General features: G+C 43.3%; 1 protein-coding gene across 1 annotated transcript in view; it reads left to right on the top strand.

Annotated features, from left to right (window-relative positions):
• Positions 1 to 23,415, top strand: part of YY1 (YY1 transcription factor) — a 32,989-nt gene that overhangs the window by 2,154 nt on the left and 7,420 nt on the right. Inside the window, exons 2-3 of the mRNA XM_026012568.2 lie at positions 15,145 to 15,307; positions 23,058 to 23,118. Coding sequence (XP_025868353.2) covers positions 15,145 to 15,307; positions 23,058 to 23,118 — 224 coding nt within the window. The remainder of the gene's footprint in view (positions 1 to 15,144; positions 15,308 to 23,057; positions 23,119 to 23,415) is intronic.

The following is a 23,415-nucleotide window of genomic DNA, read 5'->3' on the forward strand; positions in this document are numbered from 1 at the left end:
AGCGTCGTTGGTGGAGCTAGGACTCGGGCCCGGGCCAAGGAATCGGAGGTGCTGCCACAGTCTGCAGGTGTCCGGGCGCTGCTGTTGCGGTTTGAGGGCCCCGCGGAGGTCTGAGTAGTGCGAGTTTACTAGCAGGTATAGGTGTCGGCGAAGCCGGTGTGCTTGCTTAAAGGTGCTCGGAATGCCTGCCCAGGACTGGTGGCCCGCGCGGTGCTGCTGGAACTAAAGGCCGTGGCTTTCCACCAGTGTGTCACTGTTGAGTTGGCTGAATTGAGGGTCCCGTCTAAAATTAGACACCGATACAAAGATACCTTAACCACGTAAAGTTCAGTTTACTTTTTCTCACGGTGAAGATGTGTTGGTCATAAAAATTTAGAAAGCCGGGTGTTTTGTTGTTTTATATTCTGTATTTGGTCTTAACCAAATAGCCTGCCTACTTTTTCATACCCAGAAAGCTTGGTAGGGATGGCTTTGCTTGATGAAGTGATGTGTATCGAGTCAGCCCGGGGGGGGGGGGGGGGGGGGGGGTGGTCTGAGAGGCCTGACTAATGGGAGTTAATTTACAATTAAGTCAGCATTTAAAAGTCATTACTTCCCCTGTGCAAGTGGCTGCTTACAGAGTTACACAGTTTGGGGTTATTTTAATGCCCATTTCTTTGCAGAGTTAGTTGTCTGGCACGTCAGAGTACTCTGTGCCTAAAGGTAGTTATAAATATTTGATGGCAGTAACGCAGTGTGGCCTGTTTCCTCAGACATGTTTTGTGGTGAACTATCCCTCTTCCTTGTCCTTGTGGTTTGGAGTTATTACCAAAGAGAAGCTAAATAGTTTGTGATTAACTATGCACGTCCCAAGTTCAAATTCTGGGTATAGTGGAATCTTCGGAACTGAAGTGAGGTAATTGGTAATAGGTGGAGAAATCAGAGTAGATTAATTGTTAAGTTGAATTTCTCGGTGTGTGTGTGTTGACCGTAGTAGGCAGTATGCTCAGTGCTTTCACGGACTCCCATCTCCTCTGATCCTAGCTAGGCAAGAAGAGTTTGAACAACACTGTGCTGTCATTAGAACAGCCCTTTAGGTGGGAATGGGCTGTGAGGTGACAGTTTTGCCTGAGTCCAAGCTGAGTTTCCTGAAGTCCTTATAAAAATAATTGTACACAGGGTATTCTGAGGGCTCTAGTTACTCGTTAGTACCTCTTGGCTAAAAAAAAAAAAAAAAAAAAAAAATAGAGCCAGCATGTTTCTGGAAACCAAATCTTTGGATTTGTATGGGTTTCTTTTGCTTATGTGCTCTCCTGCTCTAATTGCCCACAGAATCACAGCAATCTGTGTGATAGGCATCTTTTTAATGGAGCAATGGTAAGGGAATCTAATGGTTCTGCTAGAGTAGTTTTAGACCTGGAAAGGTCCTTAAAGATAGGCTTCTTTCTTTCCCCCCTTTTTAAGTGATATAATTCACGGGGGCGCAGTTTAGTGGCTTCCACTGCATTCACCAGGTTGTGGGGCCATCACTGCTAGCTAATTCCAGAACATTTTCATCATCTCAAAAAGAAACCCCATGCCCATAAGCAGTCATTCTCCATTTTCCCTCTCTCCCCCGGTCCCTGGCGGCCACTAATCTACTGTGTTTCTCTGGATTTGCCCATTCTGGACATTTCATTGAAATGGAATTCCTACAGTCTGGTCTAATGTGTCCAGCTTAGTCTGTGTTCAAGGTTCATCCGCATTGTAGAGTGTATGTAATTCCTTTTTAAGGATGAATAAAATTCTATTGTTTAGATGCTAGAGCAGGACCTGTATTTTCACACATGAGAAGATGAAGGCCCTGTGAGGCTGTGTTGTGGTGTTTTATCACACTTCAATTGTGTCTTAAACGTGCTTAATACACTGCTTTAAGGCCCTTGTTTACTTTTGGGTTTTTTCCTGGCATATGATTAATGAACATTTCCATGTTGCCAAATGTAGGGCAGAGTCTCATTCATACATTTTCCCCTAGATTGTCATCATTATCGTATAGGAGTAACATCCTATTTTATAGAGGTTCCTATAAACTAAACCACTTAATCATTGGGCCGAGTAGGGAAGCTCATGCTAAAAACTGGGTATTTAAAACATTTAGCTGTTAGGTTTTTTTGTTTTTAAGATTTATTTATTTATTTATTTTAGAGAGAATGGAGGGGAGGGGAAAAGACTCTCAAGCAGACTTTCCACAGGCTCCATTTGGGATCTCACAACCCTGAGATCTTGACCTGAGCCAAAATCAAGAGTTGGATGCTTAACCAACTGAGCCACCCAGGTGCCCTTAAAACATTGTTTTGAGAAAAACCTAAAAAGGCTTTAAAATCTTGAGGTTTGGGGATCCCTGGGTGGCACAGCAGTTTGGCGCCTGCCTTTGGCCCAGGGCGCGATCCTGGAGACCTGGGATCGAATCCCACATCGGGCTCCCGGTGTGTGGAGCCTGCTTCTCCCTCTGCCTATGTCTCTGCCTATGTCTCTGCCTCTCTCTCTCTCTCTCTCTCTCTCTCTGTGACTATCATAAATAAATAAAAATTTTTTAAAAATAAATAAAATCTTGAGGTTTCAGTTATTTAGAAATTGTGACCTTCACTCAAGGCTGTTGGTATTTTACTTCTCTTTTGTTAGACCAAATATAGAAGTGCTTTATGCTGGATTGAGCAAAACATCTAAGGCCAGAAAACCATTGATATTAAAATCAGTAAACTGAAAGAAAGTTTAAAGTATCTGTTTCTTAGTTTTATATATTCAGAAAGTTCTAAGTTTGCTAAAAGTCACTAGTCCTATTTGCTTCTTTTGTGGGTTTTCCACTTCCTCCTTTTTTTTTTTTTTTTTTTTTACCCGTGGTTTATCCTTAACTAGAGATGCCGTGCACATAAATTCCCATGGAGCCAAGCCACAGAAGTCCGTGTCCCGTGTCCCCCCCCCCCCCCCCCTCCGCCCAAAGTGATCTTGTCAAGCCTGTGATCTACATAGGGCAGTCTAAGTCCTAGATTCTGATTCCTGACTGGGTAGTTCTGAAAGCCTGGCTTGCTGAGACAGCTTCATTGCTGTCAGACTCTCCACTCCAGGGTATTCACCTCTATTTTTCCCTCCCACCATCAACAGCTGACTCCCCCTAGTGGGAAAGGAAAAATCCCTCTCAGGAAAAGGTCAGGGCTGCTGACCTACCTACAACCAGCATTTTAGCGTTTGAAAGAGAATAAATATAATAACTTTAAAAACATATGCTAGACTCCTGGGTGAATATTTACCAGAAACTTCCTACTTTTTTTGTTGTTGTTGTTGTTGTTGAAGTGTGCTTAGTAAGGTGGGTTTAAGGCTGAGAAATTTAGGACCTGTAACAGGTTATTAGCAAAAACAATTATTAGAAGGAATGTTTCTTAAGGTCTGCATTCCTTTGTTAACTCCCGATCTGCTCTTCCCAGGGGACCATTCTATAAACTCTGCTCTTCTTCCCATAGGAGTATGTGAAAGTGAAAACTTGTTTTAACTTTTAAATGTGAATTTTTACCAGTGGGTTGCATTCTCTAGTATTGTTGGGTAAACATTCAAACCTTGTATTTTTTAATTTGGCATCTGAAATGCTACTTGAGGTTTGTGATAATATTAATCTCATTACTCTTAGCAGTATATTAGGAAGGTGTGTGAAGGTTTTAGACGTTAGTTAAGTATAGTGTATGAGTTTGTACCTTCCTATGTGTGGTGGACTTAATTACAGTATACACAAGAGAACTGTCGCCTGTTCCTAAGTGCCTTGTGTTAGTGGGTTCCATTCTGTTTAGCTTTATGAGTAATTATCAATAACAACAAGCTCAGTGGTTTCTGGGAATCGTATTAGTAACAGCATCAAATTTCCACTTTAGAGGGCATTAACCAAACTGTCTTGCCTTAGAACATCTTAACTTTTGACCTTGGTTTCTTTGTAAAATGACTTAGAGTAGGAGGATCACTGAAAGCATTTCCAGTTCCTTTAGAACAAAGAAATTCTACTCCTTTCTGAACTCCTACATGACTTTAGGAAGCAGTATATACTCAACTTTCTTAAAGCAGAACGCTCAAATTTTAATGTGGCCTGGTGAATGAGGTATTAGGAACTCTTGAGTAAAATTCTTAACCATTCCATCACTTGAGTGTTACACAGTGGTCTCAGATACGATTTCACATGAGGACAATGTAAGTGGTTGTGAAGGACTCTTTTTTTTTTTTCTTGTGTAAGTGATCTCTCTTAAATGTAAGGAATGTGGAGTAGGGAAGGAGGCTGCTGTTGCTTGCTGGAAACAATTGTTTTGGAGCCCGGACCCTGTCTTCCAGGAGAGTCCCAGACTACAGTAGAATTTCTAGTATCTCACAGGTGATCACACTCCCGAAAACACCCTGAAGTATCTTTCTCTTTTCGCAGTTCTCAACTCAATCCTCTCTGCTTCTTTTCCTTTTATGTTTTCTGGGAACTTTGAGGGAAAGAAGCTGCTGCTACTTCTCCAAGTTGACAGTTGGCTTTTAATTGCTTACTTTGTTGGTAACTCACTTACAGTTTGTGCTAATACATATGGTTCCTATATTAAATAGATTTTCATAGATTCTTTTTAAAGATTTATTTTAGCGAGTGCTTGAGCTAGAGCAAGTGCACAAGTGGGGGGCGGGCAGGCAGAGAGAGCGAGCATCTCAAGCCGACTTCTGAGCGCAGAGCCTGATGCAGGTCTGTCTCATGACCCCAAGATCATGACCTGGACTGAGCCACCCAGGTGCCCTGGTTTTTATATAGATTCTTAACAAAGACTAAATGCTGGGCAGCCTGGGTGGCTCAGCGGTTTAGTGCCGCCTTCAACCCAGGGTGTGATCCTGGAGACCTGGGATCGAGTCCCACGTCAGGGCTCCCTGCATGGAGCCTGCTTCTCCCTCTGCCTGCCTCTCTCTCTCTCGCGGGAATAAATAAATCATAAAAAAAAAAAAAAAAAAAAAGACTACATACAAACTTCTGGATTTCACGTCTGTAGATCTAGGCACGGACAACCTACACCTTCCTGAATTTTCTAAGACTTATCAGATGGCTTCACTCCTGCTTTAAAACACCTCTGACACAACGATGTGAATATACTTAATGCCACCAAACTATAGGCTTTAAAATGGTAAATACTGTTTTGTGTTTTCATGTATACACATACATACACACACGTCCTGCAGATGTCTCAATCAAATTTAGTAAAATCCAAACTCCTTATGAGCCCACACATGATTTGGCCCCTGCTTTTTCCCTTCCTCACTCACTCCCTCTATGTTCCAGCCTTAACCAGCTGACGTGCCATTCCTTGAACTTGTTTTTTGCTCTTACCTCTGCCTCCAGCGCGGTGACCCCAGAGGTTCATATTTTGTGCCATCTAGTTCTCATCTCAGCCCTTCCTCTCTCGTCCTCCGTTCTCACTCTGTCTCCTAACCCTGTTTTATGCTCTTTGTAGCACTGTCTGAAATTATCTTGGTTTTTTTTCCTTTTAACCTCCTTCTCTCTGTTTCCTCCAGAGACTAAGTTTGGGGCCTGTAACCCTGCAGCCTTAGATGGCACTTGGCATATAGAAGATTCTCAGTAACTGAGCGAAAGAGCACATGAAAATCACACAGTAAGGTAGAATCGTGGCCTAGAGACCAGAATACGGTCCTCCTCTCTGACTGCATAGGTGGAAAAGAAGGATAAAGGGTGAGGAGAGAGGGTATGCAGGAGTGTGCCCTTTTTAGGAAAGGCATGGACTACACAGTTGATCCTAGTTTCAAATCCTAGATCTGCAACTTAACAGCGCTTCAGATATATGACTTGGCATTTCTGAGGCTTCTTTCTTAAAACCAAAAACATGGGGTTAGTATCTTTGAGGTTTTGTCTGCATTGAGGAATAGGACAGTTGCTGGCATGAAGCAGGTACTCAGTAAATGATAGGATCTCGTCTTAAGGTCTCTTGGTGGGGAAACATGGAAATAGCCTGTGACTGATTTCTGCCTGTTGCTTAACAGTTGGCTTTCCCCCATTTCCCCAGTGAAGGTTTGGGTGATGGTAGTGGTGAGTCGATGATGTCGTTTTTGCCATATAGGTAAATAAATTTATTATTTACCATATAGGTAAATAAATATGTAAATTGGGGAAAATAGAAAATCAAGATCACAGAAAAAAAGGGGGGGAAGCATTAGGGTCAGCCCTCATGAGCTTCCTGGCAGGTGACATAAAAAAGGAAAGTGTACTACTGATAACTGATTCTGACTAAGATGAGAAAAGCTTGTAGGGAAATCGAGCTTTTCTGAGGACTGACTTGCAAAGTAAACTGCTCATATATGAAGAGGACCACTGAGTATCGAGGCACAGATTCCAACCAGTATATTCACGTGGTGTCTTAGAACAAAGACTTCAAATGTAACCTAACTGAAGGCAACTCAGAATTTTCATGTTCTTTACAGGCTTATTCTCTTTTAAGAAAAGTTCAGCATTCTTTCACAACTGTTCAGCGTGGCACCTACTGTTCCCCTTAAGCCCAGGAGGGTAGGGAAAGTGGAACAAGGGTGTTCTGGCTCTCTCTTCCCTGTGTTCCCAAACACAGTGGCTCCCATTTAAAGCGTTCTCTGCTTTAAGCCTTATCGGTAGTCTTCTCTTTTTTAAGAAATGAGGAAACGAGGTGAAGTTTAGTGACAGGAGTGAAAGGCCTCTTGAAGGAAGTAGGTCTGTGCTTTGGAGAGCAGAGTGAATTGGGGGTGGTGGTGAGAGGTGGGCAGAGGGAAAGGTGTAGTTGTAGTTCCCTTACACCTTTTCTCCCACATTGAGTAATATGGCCAGAGGGCCGTATTGGTAGAAGTCAGGAGGGCTCCTCTTCCCTGGATCCGTAGAGTGCTTCCAGCCTTTCTGTTTAGTTCTTTAATCCTATCTTTTTAAAATATATATATATATTTGAGTCTTTTTTCAAAGACTTATTTATTGACTTACTTATTTAAAGTGTGGTCTGGGGCACCTGGAAGGCTCAGTGGTTGAGCGACTGCCTTTGGCTCAGGGTATGATCCCAGGATCCTGGGATCGAGTCCTGCGTTGGGCTCCCCGTGAGGAGTCTGCTTCTCCCTCTGCCTATGTCTCTCTCATGAATAAATAAATAAAATCTTTTAATAAAGTACGGTCTACCTCCCCAATGTGGGGCTCAAAGTCACGGCCCCAAGATTAAGAGTTGCGTGTTCTGCCGGCTGAGTGCCTCACTGCTCTTTTTGACTGGAGATTATTTTAAGTCTCTTGCTTTGCCTCTCAAACTAGGATGGGAGTGATGACAGCTTTGGTAATATAGAACCAGACTGAATAGTTGAGAGATGGGGATAGGGCAGGGGCTTATTTCTACAGGAGCCCATCTCCCCTCCCCCTTATCTGTGGGAGTGCATTCCAAGACCCCCAGTAGAGGCCTGAAGCCACTCCCACTTCAAACTTAACTACTGAGGGGCACCTGGGTGGCTTTGTCGGTTAAGTGTCTGCCTTCCCAGAGTCCTGGGATTGAGCCCTATGTCCCGGCCCCCTGCTCAGTAGGGAATCTGCTCCTACTCTCTGCCACCCCCCCCCCCCAGTAAATATACAAAATCTCTTTTTTAAATATTTAATTACTGATATAATAGCATAGTTATAACCATATGCTGTAATAAAAGTTATGTGAATGTGGTTTCTCTCTTAAAATATCTTGTGCTACACTCATTCTTGTGATGATGAGATGATGAAATGCTTATGAGAGGAGACAGTAAGGAGAAGGTCCTCGAGGGACCATGGGAGGTAGCAGGAGAGGATTCTCTGCCCCCAAACCATTTGAATACAATGTGTGTGCTCCATTTATAGGTGCTATTGGCTGGGTTTTGTCTTTTCATCTTCCACCTGAAGCCATTTTACTTTGATCTGCTTGTTGTAGGTCATCTGCCTTTAGCCAGTATTAGTGAATACCGGAATCACCTGATCAGATTTGACTCGAAGGTCTTGTTACATTTTCTCCTTCCACACCACTCTTACCCCCTTTGAATGAGTGACCTATATTCTCAGCTTTTTCCAATTTGGAATTCTGAAATTTGGTTTTAATTTGCTTTTGTCCAGTTGTGTTCCGGTAATCACAATCATAAATTTAAGTTAAACTGGTTATAGAAACTCATTGCAGTGAAATTTCTCATGTAGATTAGCCCTGTCTCCCTGAAACAGTGGAGAGAGAATTAGCTAAGTCCTGCCTTTAAGGAAACTTCCAGAGAGATGTATATGTGTGTGTATATGTATATATATACACACACATACACACATATACATGTGTATAACAATTTTTAAAGGAGATTTAGATATTGTGCTTCATAAACATGCTTGCCTAGATGTGTATTCGTTATTACCCTATTGCCAGCCAGTAGGCCTACATACTTGACATTCAGAGCAGATCGCTTAACACCTTCTTCCCCCCTCTACAGAGCAAATCTGTTCTCATAGTCATTAGGAAATGAAAGGAATCAAATAATGGCCAGTGCAGAGGGGAAATTATATATCAGTAAAACATGTTTCAATAAAACTGTACAAAAAAGAAAAACATTTCACTAATATTTTTTTAACTAAGAGGGAAGCTTTTGTACATATGGCCTATAAATGTAATAAAAATAATAGTTTCTCTTTTAGAGCATCATAAATTTATATTTGCAAAAACTTCCAAAGGTTTCTTTTGCAAAAATTAAAAGACAAAAAAGCAGATATTAACATTCTTTGATCTGTTGTTTTAGTGTGTCCAGTTCTCAGTGAAAATGAGGTGGGATGCCCAGGTGGCTCAGTTGGCTGAGTGTCCCAACTCTTCAGTGCAGGTCTTGATCCTCAGAGTCGAGAGCTCAAGCCTTGCGTTGGGTTCCATGCTGGATGTAGAGCCTACTTAAAAAAGGAAAGAAAAAAGAATGAGGCAAATATTTTCTTTGATTTCTCTGACCATAAAACCAAGCATCTTTTGTCATTTCTTTAGCAGGTTTTTGAAAATATTATTTTTTTCTACATAGTTTATTTCCTAGCATTTTGTTGTGGAAGAGTTAATGACCCTTTGGTTGATTTCTGTGTGCTGGTCTTTGAGGAGTTTACCAAATTAATTTCCGTGTAATGCACTGTTTATTAAGGAATAAGTAACAAACGTGATAATGTGAAGTTTAAATAGATATCATGAAAGCATACAGCAGTTATTTAGAATGACCCAACAAAAGATTTTTTTTAGGGCAAGAATATTTTATCACTGACATTGTTTAGAAGTGCAGGTATAGAGTGGTCATCAAAAGCAGATTGTCCTTAATCAGATTGTGATTTTATTATGTACAGACCTTGTAGTTATTGGCTGTACTCGGGACAGACTGGCTTGACTGTGTGTCACTTTCACTTGGTAAGTCACTGAGTACAGTTCTCCTGAGACCAAGCTAGTTTTCTTCCTGCATCTGGACATATCCCTTCAGTCTCCTTTGCAAAGTCATCTTCATTTGTTTAGCACCGGAGTTACCCAGGTGTTCATTCTGAACCCTCTCCTCTCTCTCTTTTTTTTTTTTTTTCCAATAGATAATGTTATATATTTCTCTTCAGCCCTGATTTCATTTATGTCCACATTTGCATATCCAAGTATCTCCTTGAGGTCTGTCCACTAGGTGTCTCCCAGACACCTCAAATTAAAGCAGAGCTCCAGGTCCTCTGCTGCATTGTCTCTTCCCCCGTCCTCCAGTTTGGCTAATGACATCCTCCCAGAAATGCAAACCAGAAACCTAGAAGGCCATACTTAACATCCTTTTCCACCCACGTTACCCCCCACCCATCTGATTCATTACCCAGATTTGTGGAGTCCTCCAAAATAAAACAATCTAACCTGTTTTAAAAACCTGCTGACCAATGTCTCTTTTGGAAGTAAATCCCGTTATTGGGTAATCTCACAGAAGTTGTTCCTTGTTTCACAAAGAAAAATCTCCACTCTAGTTTAATCCTATTTTCTTTCTTTCTTCCTTTTTCTTTCTTTCTCTCTTTCTCTCTTTCTTCTTCTTTTTTAAAGATTTTATTTCTTCATGAGAGAGAGGCAGAGACACAGGCAGAGGGAGAAGCAGGCTCCATTCAGGGAGTCTGATGGGGGACTCCATCCCAGGACTCTGGGCGGGAACACTCCCGGAGCCAAAGGCAGAGGCTCAACTCCTGAGCCACCCAGGGATCCCTAATCCTATTTTCGAAGTAAAATCCCAACATGTAGATGAAAGGTCAGTAAGCTTTTTCTATAAAGAGCTAGATAGTAGTGTTTTAGGTTTTAAGTTTTAAGGCTATCCAAAAGCAACTAATCAACTCCAGTGTCACTGTAGTGGGAAAGTAACATATAAACAAGCATGGCTGTGTTTCAGTAAAACTTTGTTTAAAAAAAATAGGTGGCGGGACACCTGGGTGGCACAGTAGTTGAATGTCTGCCTTTGGCTCAGGGCCTGATCCCAGGATCCAGGATAGAGTTCTGCTTCAGGCTCCCTGCGGGGAGCCTGCTTCTCCCTCTGCCTGTGTCTCTGCCTCTCTGTGTCTCTCATAACTAACTAAATAAATAAAATCTTATATAAATAAATATTAAAAGATAAAAATAGGTGGCATATGTGCACAGAATTGCCCATAGCAGCATTATTCACAGTAGCCAAAAGATGGAAACACCTCCTGTGTCTGTTAGATGAGTGGACAAACAAAATGTGATATGTCTGTCCATAAAGGAACATTATTCAGCCGTGAAAAAGAATGAAATTTTGTACATGCTACAACATGGGTGGGCCTTGGAAACATTATGCTTAGTGAAATCAGCCAGACACAGAAGGATACTGTTTGATGCCATTTATAAAAGATACCCAGAGTAGGCAAATTCATAGAAACAGGAAGTAGAATAGAAGTTATGGGGGGGGGGGGGGGGAGTTCTGTAATGGGTACCAAGTTTCTTTTGGTTTTGATGAAGTCTCAGGTATAGATAGTGGTGATAATCATTACAACATTGTGAATGTACTTGATGCTGCTGAATTGCACATTCACCAGTGGTTAAAATAATAAATACTATGCTCCTGTCTATTTAACCAAAAATGTTTTAAACAAGAGAAAGGAGGGGCACCAAGGTGGGTCAGTTGGCTGAGCATCCACCTCTTGATTTTGGCTCAGGTCATGATCTTAGGATCATGAGATCCAGCCCCACATCACTTTGGTGTGGAGCTTGCTTGAGATTCTCTCAATAAAAAAATAACAGAAAAGGAACTGTGAAAAATGAAAAATGTTGGGGGAAGATTGGCAGGCTGAGTCCAGCTCATGGGCTGTACTTGCAGACCCTGAAACTTCTCAGTCTCTACTTAGACTCCATACATGTAGTTCTGAGATGATAGGGACTATTCTCTGGGTGCTTGGTTTTGTCAAATGTTGGAACAAAGAACTGAGTCTCAAGCCTTAGCAAGCATTTCCTCATTTGACTTGTGTCCTCCCTCCAAATTTATAAGTTAAAGTCCCCATCCCCCAAATCATGGTATTTGGAAGTGGGGGCTTTTGAAAGTAGGTTATGGGGGTGGAGTCCTTCTAGTGGGATTAATGCTCTTTATATATAAAGAAGAGACACAGAAATGATGAGGCATGTCTTTGCCATGTGAGGGCACACCAAGAAGGTTCTGTTGACAAGCAAGTTCCTGAGGGCAGAGACTTTGTTTTGTTCCTGGTGTCTTGGAACAGTGTCAGGCATACACAGGAGACCCTCAGTTTCTATGTGTTGAACTGTGCAAGGAATGATTTAGCCAGTGGTTCCGTAAGCCTGAAGTCGAGCCATCTTTCTGCCGTAGCACACTTGAGATGCAGCTCTCCTCATCCGTAGTAGCTTCCTCAGAGCAGCAGCGATCCTCAGCCTTGCTAGCATTCTTGTATCAGAAGTACAAAACGTCAGTGAGGAAAATTAGCTTCCCTCCCTGTGTATTTCTGTAGCCCCTGCAAGTCCATGTGGTCGTTCCTCATTTGGGAGATTGGAGGGTGAAGGAATTCTCACAGCCCTGAGAAAATAATCGGATTACAGTGCAGAGTCCCAGCTTTCTAACTTATGATTATTAACCACATTTCTTGTCCTTCATTAGTACATCTCACTATGGTCTTCATCTTCGTCTGTAAAGAGGTTACCCAGGACATGTTGTTGAGATCCTTCTAGTTCCAAACTAGAGGCAATGGGCTTAACAGTGAAGAACCCGGGTCCGAGATCAGGGCTTCCTGCATTCACATCTACCCTTTACTGACTAGTTAGCCCTGAGCAAGTTACAGATCTCTCTGGGCCTCAGCTTTCTCCTGTGAAGAGTGAACTTGCTAATTTGCCCAGCTCTACGGCGATATGCGCAGTAATGAAAATAGTGCCCTCACAGTAAACATTCGGTGAAATGCTGCTATTCTCTTCCTGGCAGTGACCTATAATGTTTTCTAAAATGAAGAAAGGTAGGGGAGTCCAGTCCGGCTGGCTCAGTCGGTGGGACATGTGACTCTCGATCTCAGGGTTGTGAGTTTGAGCCCTCATTCAGTGTAAGATGAGTTAAAAATAAAATCTTTTGGGGATCCCTGGGTGGCTCAGCGGTTTGGCGCCTGCTTTCAGCCCAGGCCAGGATTGAGTCCCACATCTGGCTCCCTGCATGGAGCCTGCTTCTCCCTCTGCCTGTGTCTGTGCCCCCCCCCCCCCATGAAAAAATAAATAAAATCTTTTAAAAATAAATAAATAAAATAAAATCATTTTTAAAAATAATAAAATGAAGAGTGGTAGGAGAAGAGAGACATTCAAGAGTATCCTGTTCTGTGCTTTTCATCACTGGGAGTGGTTGATTGAACATGATAATGACCACTTCAATCAGGTGAACCTACATTCTACCTTTAAAAAAAAAGATTTGGGACACCTGAGTGGCTCATCCAGCGGTTTAGCGCCTGCCTTCGGCCCAGGGCATGATTCTGGAGTCCTGGGATCGAGTCCCCACATCAGGCTCCCTGCATGGAGCCTGCTTCTCCCTCTGCCTGTGTCTCTGCCTGTGTGTGTGTGTGTGTGTGTGTGTGATGAATAAATAAAATCTTAAAGATTTATTTATTTACTTGGGAGGGGCAGAGGGAGAGAAACGCAAGCACACTCTGTACTGAGTACAGAGCCCACACGGACTCCCATTTCACAACTCCAAGATCGTGACCTGAACTAGTGGGAGCCTGACCTGACTGTACCACCCAGGTGCCCCTACATTCTGTCTTTATCTTGTCCTCATACCCTGGTGTCAGAGATCCTGGTGATAAACAGCTAGGCATAGTTTTTTGATAGTGAGTGACGTCACTTAGAGGGTATGGTTTGTTTGGGTTTTGGTTTTGTGGGATTTTTGTTTTTAAGATTTTACTTTAAAAGAGAGGGTATGCAGAGGGACGTGGGGAGGGCTGGTCAGAGGAAGAGAGAATCCGACTCCATGCTCAGCACACAACCCTACACCAATGTAGGGCCCGACCTCACGACCCTTAGATCATGACCTGAGGCAAAATCAGGAGTTGGACACTTAACTTACTGAGCCACCTAGACACCCCTTTTCATTTTATTTTTGTAACACTGGTGGAAAGGTAAGACTTGAACAAGCTAGTTTTCAATTCAGAAAGCTATTGTTATTGTTCTTTGTGAAACATTTTGATGGAGAAATAGAACATTTCAGTGAGCATGGAAAACTTTGGAGCATCTTTATTTTTCTGCTTTCAGCACCAAAGGGGTTGAAGACCAACCAGTTGGGCCTCTGTACTTCACCCTAGTGTCAGAGGCAAACCAACAACAACAACAAAAAAAATCAAAACAGCATGATTTAGAGTTTGTCAGCATTGTTATCAAGAAATAATGTAGGAGTTCAAGGAAAAGGTAAGAATCTGAGGCTAGAGCAGTAGAATCAACAAGCTGTTGAAGAATCTCTCCTGCCAGATGTTTGTGAGTTAACCTGGGAAGAACACAGCCTGGTTGCAGTATCTAGGGCATGTGCCTAGGAGAAACGGAACTCCCACTAGCTGTGTAAACTGGGACCAGACAGCAAGGGACCCAGGATGCCAAGTTGAAGTATAATTTGTACCTCTGAAGGGTTCAAACCAGGTGAAAATATATTGGCTGCATTTTCTGTATCAGTTGATCCTTTATAGCATCATTACAGCAGAGAATGGAATTGGGAAGATAAATTAAGAAATTACAATAGTTGTTGAGGTTTGAGATAATAAGAACTAACTTGGTGGCAGTGGAACAAAGGGAGAAGACCTTTTAAAAATCAATAGGATTTGGTGTTTGGGATGTAGGAGATTAATTATGGGGGTCAGTATTCCCTTTTTTTTTTTTTTTTTTTTTTTTTTAGTAAGTCTTTTTTTTAGTAAGACTGACAAGTAGAGATGTCCTACATTCTGTGAACACGTATTTATTGAAGGCCAACTCTGCAGACTGAATCAGGCTCTGGGGTTACCTGGGGATCAAATCTGACAAGGATCCCTATCCTCGTGGCTTTTACCATCTAGTGGGAGAGGCTGACTATAGTTACAAACTGCTGTAATTATAAAGTGTCTGGGTATGAGCCATGGGGTTAGGGTGAAGGGCTGGGAGTATTCGTGAGGAACTGAAAAGCCATCATATGGGAGCAAGGAGTGAGGGATAACAGTGAGAATGAGGGGCTGGAGGGGGAGGCAGGAGACCAGCTACAGGGTGAGGGCTGGGGCATCAGACTCAAGTCAGCATTGCCACATTGCTGGTTAACAGGAAATGTGTAGGGTGGACAGAAAGTAGAACTCTGAGAAGTGGTGGGAGGAGAAGCAAGGAAGTTTGACAAGAAGCCAGTTTGAGAAGTGGGAGCAGAACCAGGCAAGTGAATGCAGAGTCAGGAATGGGGAACCTTCCTGATGGGCTAAGAAGGAGCACTTGCACAAAGGTCCGTTGGGCTTGACATCGCAGATTTTGGTGACCTTCAAGCAGAAACAGGATTTCAGGAGATTGAGGAGAAAGACTGGGTAATTAAGAAATAGGGCTAGTGGCTATAAATCACCCATTCCAGAAGCTGCTAATGAAAGCACATTTCGTAGTTCTTTATCTCCCCACATACATGTTTTTACTCCACTAAAATAATTAATCTTATGGTGTGTTTCAGATGAAAAAAAAGATATTGACCATGAGACAGTGGTTGAAGAGCAGATCATTGGAGAGAACTCCCCTCCTGATTATTCAGAGTACATGACAGGGAAGAAGCTTCCTCCTGGAGGGATACCTGGCATTGACCTCTCAGACCCCAAACAACTGGCAGAATTTGCTAGGTAAGCCCTAAGAACTTTCCTTTCTTTCTAATTACATAAAGTACTGGAGAGTCAGCAGCTGCGTTCTTTGTGTCTAAGTTACAGTGGTGGTTGGTTCATAGTCTTGCTCCAGGGAAACCTATGGAAACAAAAGCAGTTCGTTTTGTTTTTAGTGGTAACTTTGCTGTTAATGTGCATGGCACCATTTTAGATCCTGTAGACAGTGAGACGAAGCAAATAACCTCTTAATTCCGTAATTGATACTGCTTGTGAATGAATAAAATCAAAAAGAATTTGTTTGGAAACAGGGCCTCTTTACATCAGCTCCTGGCCTCTCTATAGACGTTGTAAGTTGGAGGGTGTTGTGCTGGAGCAAGCTGCAAGGGCTGGGTCGGTGCTGGACAGGCCCACCTGAACCCTGGGAAGGAGTCATCGGTTCATATTTCAGTGTGTTATCAGTTAAGCTCCTGGGGTTTTGTTAATTTAAGCAGGCATGATAGAAAGAGATAAAAAATTCATGGTAGGGACCCCTGTGACCGGCCAAGGTGAGCAGTCAGGAAGATCTGGACCCTCTGGAGGCTTGTTTTTTGCGCAAAGCAGGCTGGGCTCCTGCAGAAGCCTCTGCCCCTTTTGTGGTATTTATTTCCCAGCACCATTGGACAATTTTTATGAAGACGTGAGAACACACTCAAAGACCATTTTTAGTAAGATGAAAAGAACTAATAAACTCTGGAGCAGGAAGACCGATGACTTCTTTTCCCACCCTGAGGTTGAATGGAGCCTGGACTGGCCAGGAAATTTAGGCAAGGGCAGGATGAGGAAGAGAGACAGCCTTGTGATCCCACACCATCTAGGGACAGAGTGGGTTCCTCATCTGTTTTTCTCTTGAGAGCGGAGTGGAGTGGATAAGAGCTGGAGACCCTGAAGTGTCTTGGTTTCTCCCAACCCTGCTAAAACGAGGTGGGTGATGACCTGCCATTGGGAGCCTGGTTTCCCCCACGTATCAGATGGGCGTTAGAGTCAGATTTGTTGTAGTAAAGGGGTTTGTGTCCTAATCTCCGGTCCCGTGAAGCTGCAGCCATAGGGAAGGTAAACGTGACTTTACATTCTAATTGATCACAACTGAACAAAAAAAGTTAAGGCTTCTGTCCTTTTGTTAATGACTTGAGTCCCAGCTTTTGTTGCCTTTCTTATTTTAAAGAGGTATGCTACTCAGTCCTCACCGCATACCTCTCCCCCAAAATACAAATAAAAATGGAATCTGTAGATACATAGTCAGCATTGAGGTTAGAGTTTGGGGGCAGATTTGAGTCCAATTGCATGCCAGTGTTTAGCATTATCGTATGTGTTTAAAGTAGTAATCTCTTGTTATCATGCTTGGAATTAGCGAGGATAGGGGCTATTGTCCCCAGGGGTAGAGATACAGAATGCAGGAGTCAAGGAAAGCCTTATAGAGAGGGTGGCATCTGACTCGAGCCTTGAAGAACACTGAGATTTGGGGGGCAGGTGGGGTTTCCATGGTGGGGCTAATGCTAGTGTGGCATGAGCACAGTGGAAAGGTACATACTCAATCCCCATATGACATATGCCTAGAAAAGAATAAGTGGGTTTGGCTCGGAATTCAGTTGCTCACAGGGAGACAGTTGGAGTGTAGGAGATCATTGAGTCCTATGAATACTGGACCCACATTTCTGGATGTTTGTAGTGTGCAGCGGACAGCTGCAGAGGTGTGTGAGCAGTAGAGAAGGGGCTCTGTGATCAAAGATGGACTTGACATGTCTGCTGTCCCCAGGCTGGGTCGGCCCAGGTACAGCCAGGAAGTGGGAGAGGTCACCAGGGCCTGAGCCAGGATTGCAGGGGCCAGACTGCAGTGAAAGAATAAATGTGACTGGGTGGCAGGAGTTGGTGGAAAGACTGAAAAAAGACTGGGTGTGTGTCTCTGGGAAGGAGGAATCAGAATGGATGTTCAGCATTTTGTACCTCAGGTGGCAAGGGGTTGGGAGAGGGTGCCAGTTTGGGGTTTAGGGTGGGTATTGTTTGGTTTTAGATGCTAATAAATCATCTGTGTTGGACTTGAGGTGGTTTTAGGAAGGAAGCCAGGGCTAGACTCATCTGATGGGCAGTGGCAAAGGCTGAAAGTGGCACGGACGTCTGTGCTGTGAGAGGGCAATTGTGGAGAAGACAGTCTTGGGAAAACCCTGTGATCGGAGCACAAGGGAACCAGCAACAGGGTAGAGGGCTCATTCAGACAGACCCAGCAGCTCAGGAAGGCCCAGGGAGTGGTCAGGAGGTCCAAGAGAGAGGGAGGAGGGTAACGTTTCTTTGAATTCTACTTGCAGAGTGATGGATGATTTCAGTGGAGGAACAGAGGGCTGTGACAGGGTTTTACAGAGAGCATGAACCTGGGGGTACTGAGCAGCAGTGATGAGGTGTCGGTGACCCTTGGCTTTGTTCACCCTCACTGCTGAATTGGGGCAGTTGATCTGAAAGTTTGTCCCTGGTTTCCTGAAGAGAAAATCTGAGGTTTCAGCCCCGCATTCGGGAAGCACGTGTTGCTGTTGCAGAATAGAAGCTTCTGCTTGCTTCCCACGTGGCCTTGCATCTGCCTCAGGGCTGCCTTCAACCCTACTAGGGCTGAATGAGACTTTTCTTCACCAGCAATAGATAATTAGAAGACTGTGGAACCACGTTTTGAGATTTGGGAGGAAAAGTTACTATAAACAGAATTCTTGATTCAGCAAAGCTGTCAGTCAAATACAGGGCAAAAAGGCGGCCATTGTAGACACTAGGATTTGTTCTATGTTGCATGCACCCTTCTGAGGGGGTTACCTGACGATATACTCCAGGAAAACGAGGACGCACATCAAGAGGAAGCCTTCCTAAAGAGTCTGGGGAACAGAAAATCTGGAGGGCAGCTGTGCGGCAGGCTAGAAACAGCGTTCAGTTTAGAACAGAAAGTTGGTGAGTTGTAGGGCTTTCTTGAGGAAAAGTCAAGTTTGGTCAGCAGTGCATAGAATAAGTAAGAAGCCAGAAGGTCTGGTGCTATGGGAGAGAGTTCTCTAAAAAGGAAAAGATAATCAGAAACCCCCTGAAGAGCAAGGCGGTGCTCAGAAAGCCGTGGCCCAGAAGTGGGTATAAAATTTTGGTGATTTTTGAAGTGCAGAGAACTTGTTTGGCCTGACTCTGTAAGTCTCTCCTTGGTCCTAAAGCTACTGTGTTGGACTCCTAGAGCAAGAAATGTGATCCTAGCAACACAGTTAGATTCTACAGTAGCCAGTATATTTACATCATCATCTGAATACAGTGTGTGTTTCTTTTCTAATGAACCTGTTAAAGATTTCATTTTGTCTCGCTCATCCTAACAGTGTATACAAAATGAGGGGAAGGGTTGGGCTCATCCCCGTTGTCCTTAGTATCATGGACTAGATCCTGTAAAACAAGTCTCTTAACTGGACAGTGGCGATGGTGAGAGATATCGGAGCCTGGAATGCCCTATTTTGTCAGGTCCTCAGGTTTTGAGAATGTGTGTAACCAACCACTGAATAGGATTTTCCGGGGGCCCCAGGCCTTGGTGCCTGGGACTCTGAAAGCCAACGCGGCACCAAGTTTCAAACTGTTGGGGTGCAGACACCGTCGTCTTCTCTTGTAAAGACCCACAGAACTTGTTCTGCTGGCTTCCACTCTTTGTCCACCTTGACTCAGCTCTTGGCTCAAGGTAGCGTGTTAGCTGCTTTTTCCCTTTCCTCTGTGTGCTGTGTGATGGGGTTCCACACTGGACCTGGAACTGACCAGAGAATGGTTCAGGTTCCTGTCACATCAGGCCTAGAAAATCGGTTGCTAGTAAGTAAATCAGTTACATGGTGGTGGGGGTGGGGCAGGTATAAGAAATGAGGACTTTGATTTGAAAGCCCTAGAATTGGGGAGGTGACTTTGTTCTTTTTTTAAATACTTCAAAAAGTGGTCAGTGGGTGGGACCTGGCAAGCTCTAGTTCCTGATTAAATTAACAGCCTTTGTGCCCTTTTTCATTAACTACAGTTAGCCCTCTAGAAAATTTTGGTTTAGAAAGCTCAGAATTCGGAGTGGTTAGGTTGGTCTCCAGTTATTTTCATTGTTGGCCACCACCCAGCCCAAGACTTTCCCTGCAGGATTAGTGTAAAGATGAGATGTGGTAGCAGAGCCAGAAGTACCGTCAGGTGAAAACAGGTGAAGATGTACTATCTGCATAGGAGATACTCTATCTAGCGAACTTGGCCTCATTTGACGGAGGCACCACTCCTTGCACCAAGAAGGGAGGTGAGTTCGGTTGCAGATGGTAGTGGCCTTCCACCAGAGCCTCTGCCCCAGGAGCGCAGGCCCCAGGGTGGGGTTCCAGGCTGAAGGCAGCTGAGCTTATTTTACTGTGAACAGGCTTATCTTCATTCAATACTCTGCCTCAAAAATGTTTCCTCTCCGTATCTGGGACATTGAGCTTTATCTTAGAACTCAGGTTTCGCCCTTCTGGAAGCAGTGCCAGGAGATTCCTGCAGTTTTTTGGTCCTGGCTCCCACCACATTGGCAGAGTAAGCTGGGGGTAGAACCAGTGTCCACGCTGCTCGGGGCATGCTCTCCATTCTCCCTGAACAGGAAGCTTCTCTTGTTGGGTACCTGGCTCCTCCATGTAATGTATAATCTATCAAAGGTACCTTCCTACTGACTTGAGCTGTTTCTCAACAGTCCTGCAGCCCTTTAGTTGAAAACAGTGGCTCGGAGCATCAGAATCTTCTGGGTTGTTAAGTATGACTGGCCTTTTTTTTTCCCCCCCTCCAAGGAATGAACTCATTTTTAGGTAGGCCCATTTAACACACAGCCGGGGATGATGAGAATAACTGTCATTCCCCAAGAGCTTCAGGTACATTCTCTCTTTTAGTCTTCGCAGCTATAAAGCGCATAGTAGCCTTCTACCTTTTTACAGAGTAAGAAACTGAGGCCGAGAAATTAAGTGATTTGCTCAAGGTCATGCAGCTGGTAGAAGTCTGTGCCAGGCCCACCCCTGGGGCCCCCAGAGGGGGATCCAGGAGCGCCTCTGCCCACTGTCGGTGGCACCCGTTGTAAAATATCCTAGTCGAGGAAAAACTCAAATCTTGGACATCATGAATGGTTTGGGTAGGTTGAAGAGATATACCAAGTAGCAGTGTATGATTTGAGTCTTCTTAAAAATTATTTTTTTTAGGATTTCAAATGCTTTTCTTTATTTTGTAGGTTATGTATCAGTTGGTGCCATGAAGATTTAATTTTAGTCTTTACTCACAAAAAAACTCCCCACTTTCAGTCTAGTTTTTGGAAAATGACCTTTTCAGTGTTTGCCTTCAAATAAAATAGAAAAGGCACCAATGTACACCGCCTCATTTGCCACTCTGGTGAAGAAGGAGGATTTGCCAAGGAGCTTAAGAGTGGCTGCAATTAAACCTTTCACTTCCTTCTTGCATCCAAGGGTGTTTGTCCAAATACATTTTAAGTTTTCATTCTAAAATCAATTATATTGCTACATGCTGGCACACATTTTGCACATGACATTTTAAGAAAAAATACCGCTTAATGATAACAGTTAAGAAATCAAGAGTTTGGTAAATGGTACATGGGACTATGCCCTTTCATTTAGAGTATATTTGAAAATTGCTGTGATAAAACATTTTTAAAAATCATGTTCCTGGGAATAAATTTGAGAAAATGGTAGGGTGGTGGGATGGGCACACCTGTCCTACTGATGCAGGTACCTCACTGACATTGATCCCCCACACTGGAACCCCAGATGGGTGGGGACAGGAGATGGTTGTCTGTGTGACTAACCTGTAAACCCAGTGGACATTTTTAAGAGTGAGTTTATTAACATAACTTGTACACAATAAAATTAACCCCCTTTCAGGGGCATACCACTCTTGCAGATTTGGACAGACACAATCATGTAGCCAAGTCCACAGTTGAGACATACAGAGCATTTCAGTGTAATCATCAAAGAGTAAACATTATCCATTGGGAAGACTGAAGCCTGGTTCTTAATAGACCATTATTATTATTATTATTATTGTTATTATTATTACTTGATTGATTGGAGTAGAACTCGTTCTTGTGGACTGCTGTTGTTTTCCAAGCTCTGATCTAACCTGCAGGTGGTGCAGTGGTACCAAATTTTTGTCCTCTGAAGTTCTTTGAGCTCACACTCCAGCTCCAGGGATTAATGGTACCTAAGATAACAGGCTAGCTAGTTCAGAGCCCTGTACCCAACAAACATTTAGAAAATATTTGCTAGCTGATGGGGTAATCCCTCAAGTACAAGAGCCCGCGAGTATCTACAGGGTTGGAATGGGGGTGGATACCAAGCTGGAAATGTTCTCAGAATTTAAAGTAGGAAATGCACACAGTCTTGAACAGACTCCCGAGAAGGGGGTTCCAGCCGCCAGATAAAGTTATTTCACCAGTGCTCCTCCAGGGATGGAGAGTTTAACTAGGTGACTTCGCCAGTTGAGGTTTTATAAAACAAACTTCAGGGCATGCCTTTCCCAGATCAAGGGTGAAGAAGGACCTTTGCCAGGGCCTTTGCTAACTTAAAGATGACCGCAGAAATCTTTTGTGATGAGAGAGTGCTGGTAAGTTAGCTCTTACTGGTAAGACATCGCTGACCTCGTTGCTTGTTTGTTAACTGTGCATCCTCACGTAGGACAGTGAGGTAGCAAACGGCGGGACAGAAGGAACGTCTGTCTCGGAGATGTAAATCTTTTTTTCTAGTCTCTCTAGGAACTCTTAATCTCTCACCCCTCTACCACACACAGATCTGTAGGGAGTATTTGGAGAGAAAGTTTTGACAAAAGACCAAAGGTTGGTTCAGTGGAAATAGCAGGTAGGTAAGCTACCAAATCAATAAGCTCTCTGGGCAGTGAGTATGCACAGGGCCAGAGATCGGTCGTTTTTTTATTTAAAACAACAACAACAACCTATTATTTGAAAAAACTGTAATCTCCCTCCCACCACTGCCACCAAAAGTAGTAGTATGATAAAATTCAACAGTGGAAAAGAGTATGGGGTGTTCCACCTGTCCACCAGTCCTTAGAGGCTCCTCCCCCAAAACACCAATACCAAGTTCATGTACTATGTTTCTTTCCAGAGATATGTATATGAAGGATTTTCTGTTTACAAGGACTATTCTGTACCCTTTTCAAAAAATTATCTCTCCTAAAGATAATGTCTGTCAGTATGAAATGAACCCTCCCTCCTTTTTTCTAAGCAGTTTTGTAGAGATCTGTGTTTAAGTCCCCCCGACCCCTACCCCCCCCCCCCCCAATCTCCCTTTTCACAAGGTGTCTTTGTTACCACAGCAGCTGCTCTTGGATACCTTGCGTAGCTCCCACTAGGAGATTCCTCTGTGTTTTGGGCTGGTGGTCTTGCGTTATTTAAAGAGCTTGGAGGAAAGAGCTGATGTTTGAGGCACACAGACCTCATTGCTGGTCTGAGTTGCCCCAGCTCGCTCGCTGTGAGACCATCCATGGCAGCAGCTCAGCCTTTGTGAGCACCAGCATCCACATCTGTGAAACGGGAAGGACACTTCTCAGTCCCGGTTCTCAGTGAATGTGGTGGTCGCAGCCCTTCCCTCCTGGATGCATTCTGTAATCCTAGTTGTTTGTATCTATAAGGAAAACATTTTAGGGGACTATATGATTTATGCCAGATGAGTCTACCCACTCCTACAAATCTCTCTCTCTCTCTCTTCTTTTTTTTTTTTTTTTTCTTTTTGGTAAGAATGAAGCCAAGAAAAATTAAAGAAGATGATGCTCCAAGAACAATAGCTTGCCCTCATAAAGTAAGTAATGCTAGGGGAAAAGTGTTCATTAACTTGCCAATGAAGATTTAGAGAGCTCATAAGCAATCTGCACTTTAATTTCCATCTATTAATTGAGGAACTATAATTTTTGGTTTCTAAATTCAAGAGCGATATTTGTGATGTAAGTTTTGTTCAGTGAAGGCCACTTAAATACTATTAAATGGGGTTACTGTAGGTTGCCAGTGTTTTTGTTCTTACTATATATTGAATATATGATGTTAGGATTTTATTCTTTTTGGATTATTAAGAAGTCTTAGGACATTGGGTTGTGTCTCA

This window comes from Vulpes vulpes, chromosome 6 (genome assembly GCF_048418805.1).
Source record: "Vulpes vulpes isolate BD-2025 chromosome 6, VulVul3, whole genome shotgun sequence".
NCBI lineage: Eukaryota > Metazoa > Chordata > Mammalia > Carnivora > Canidae > Vulpes > Vulpes vulpes.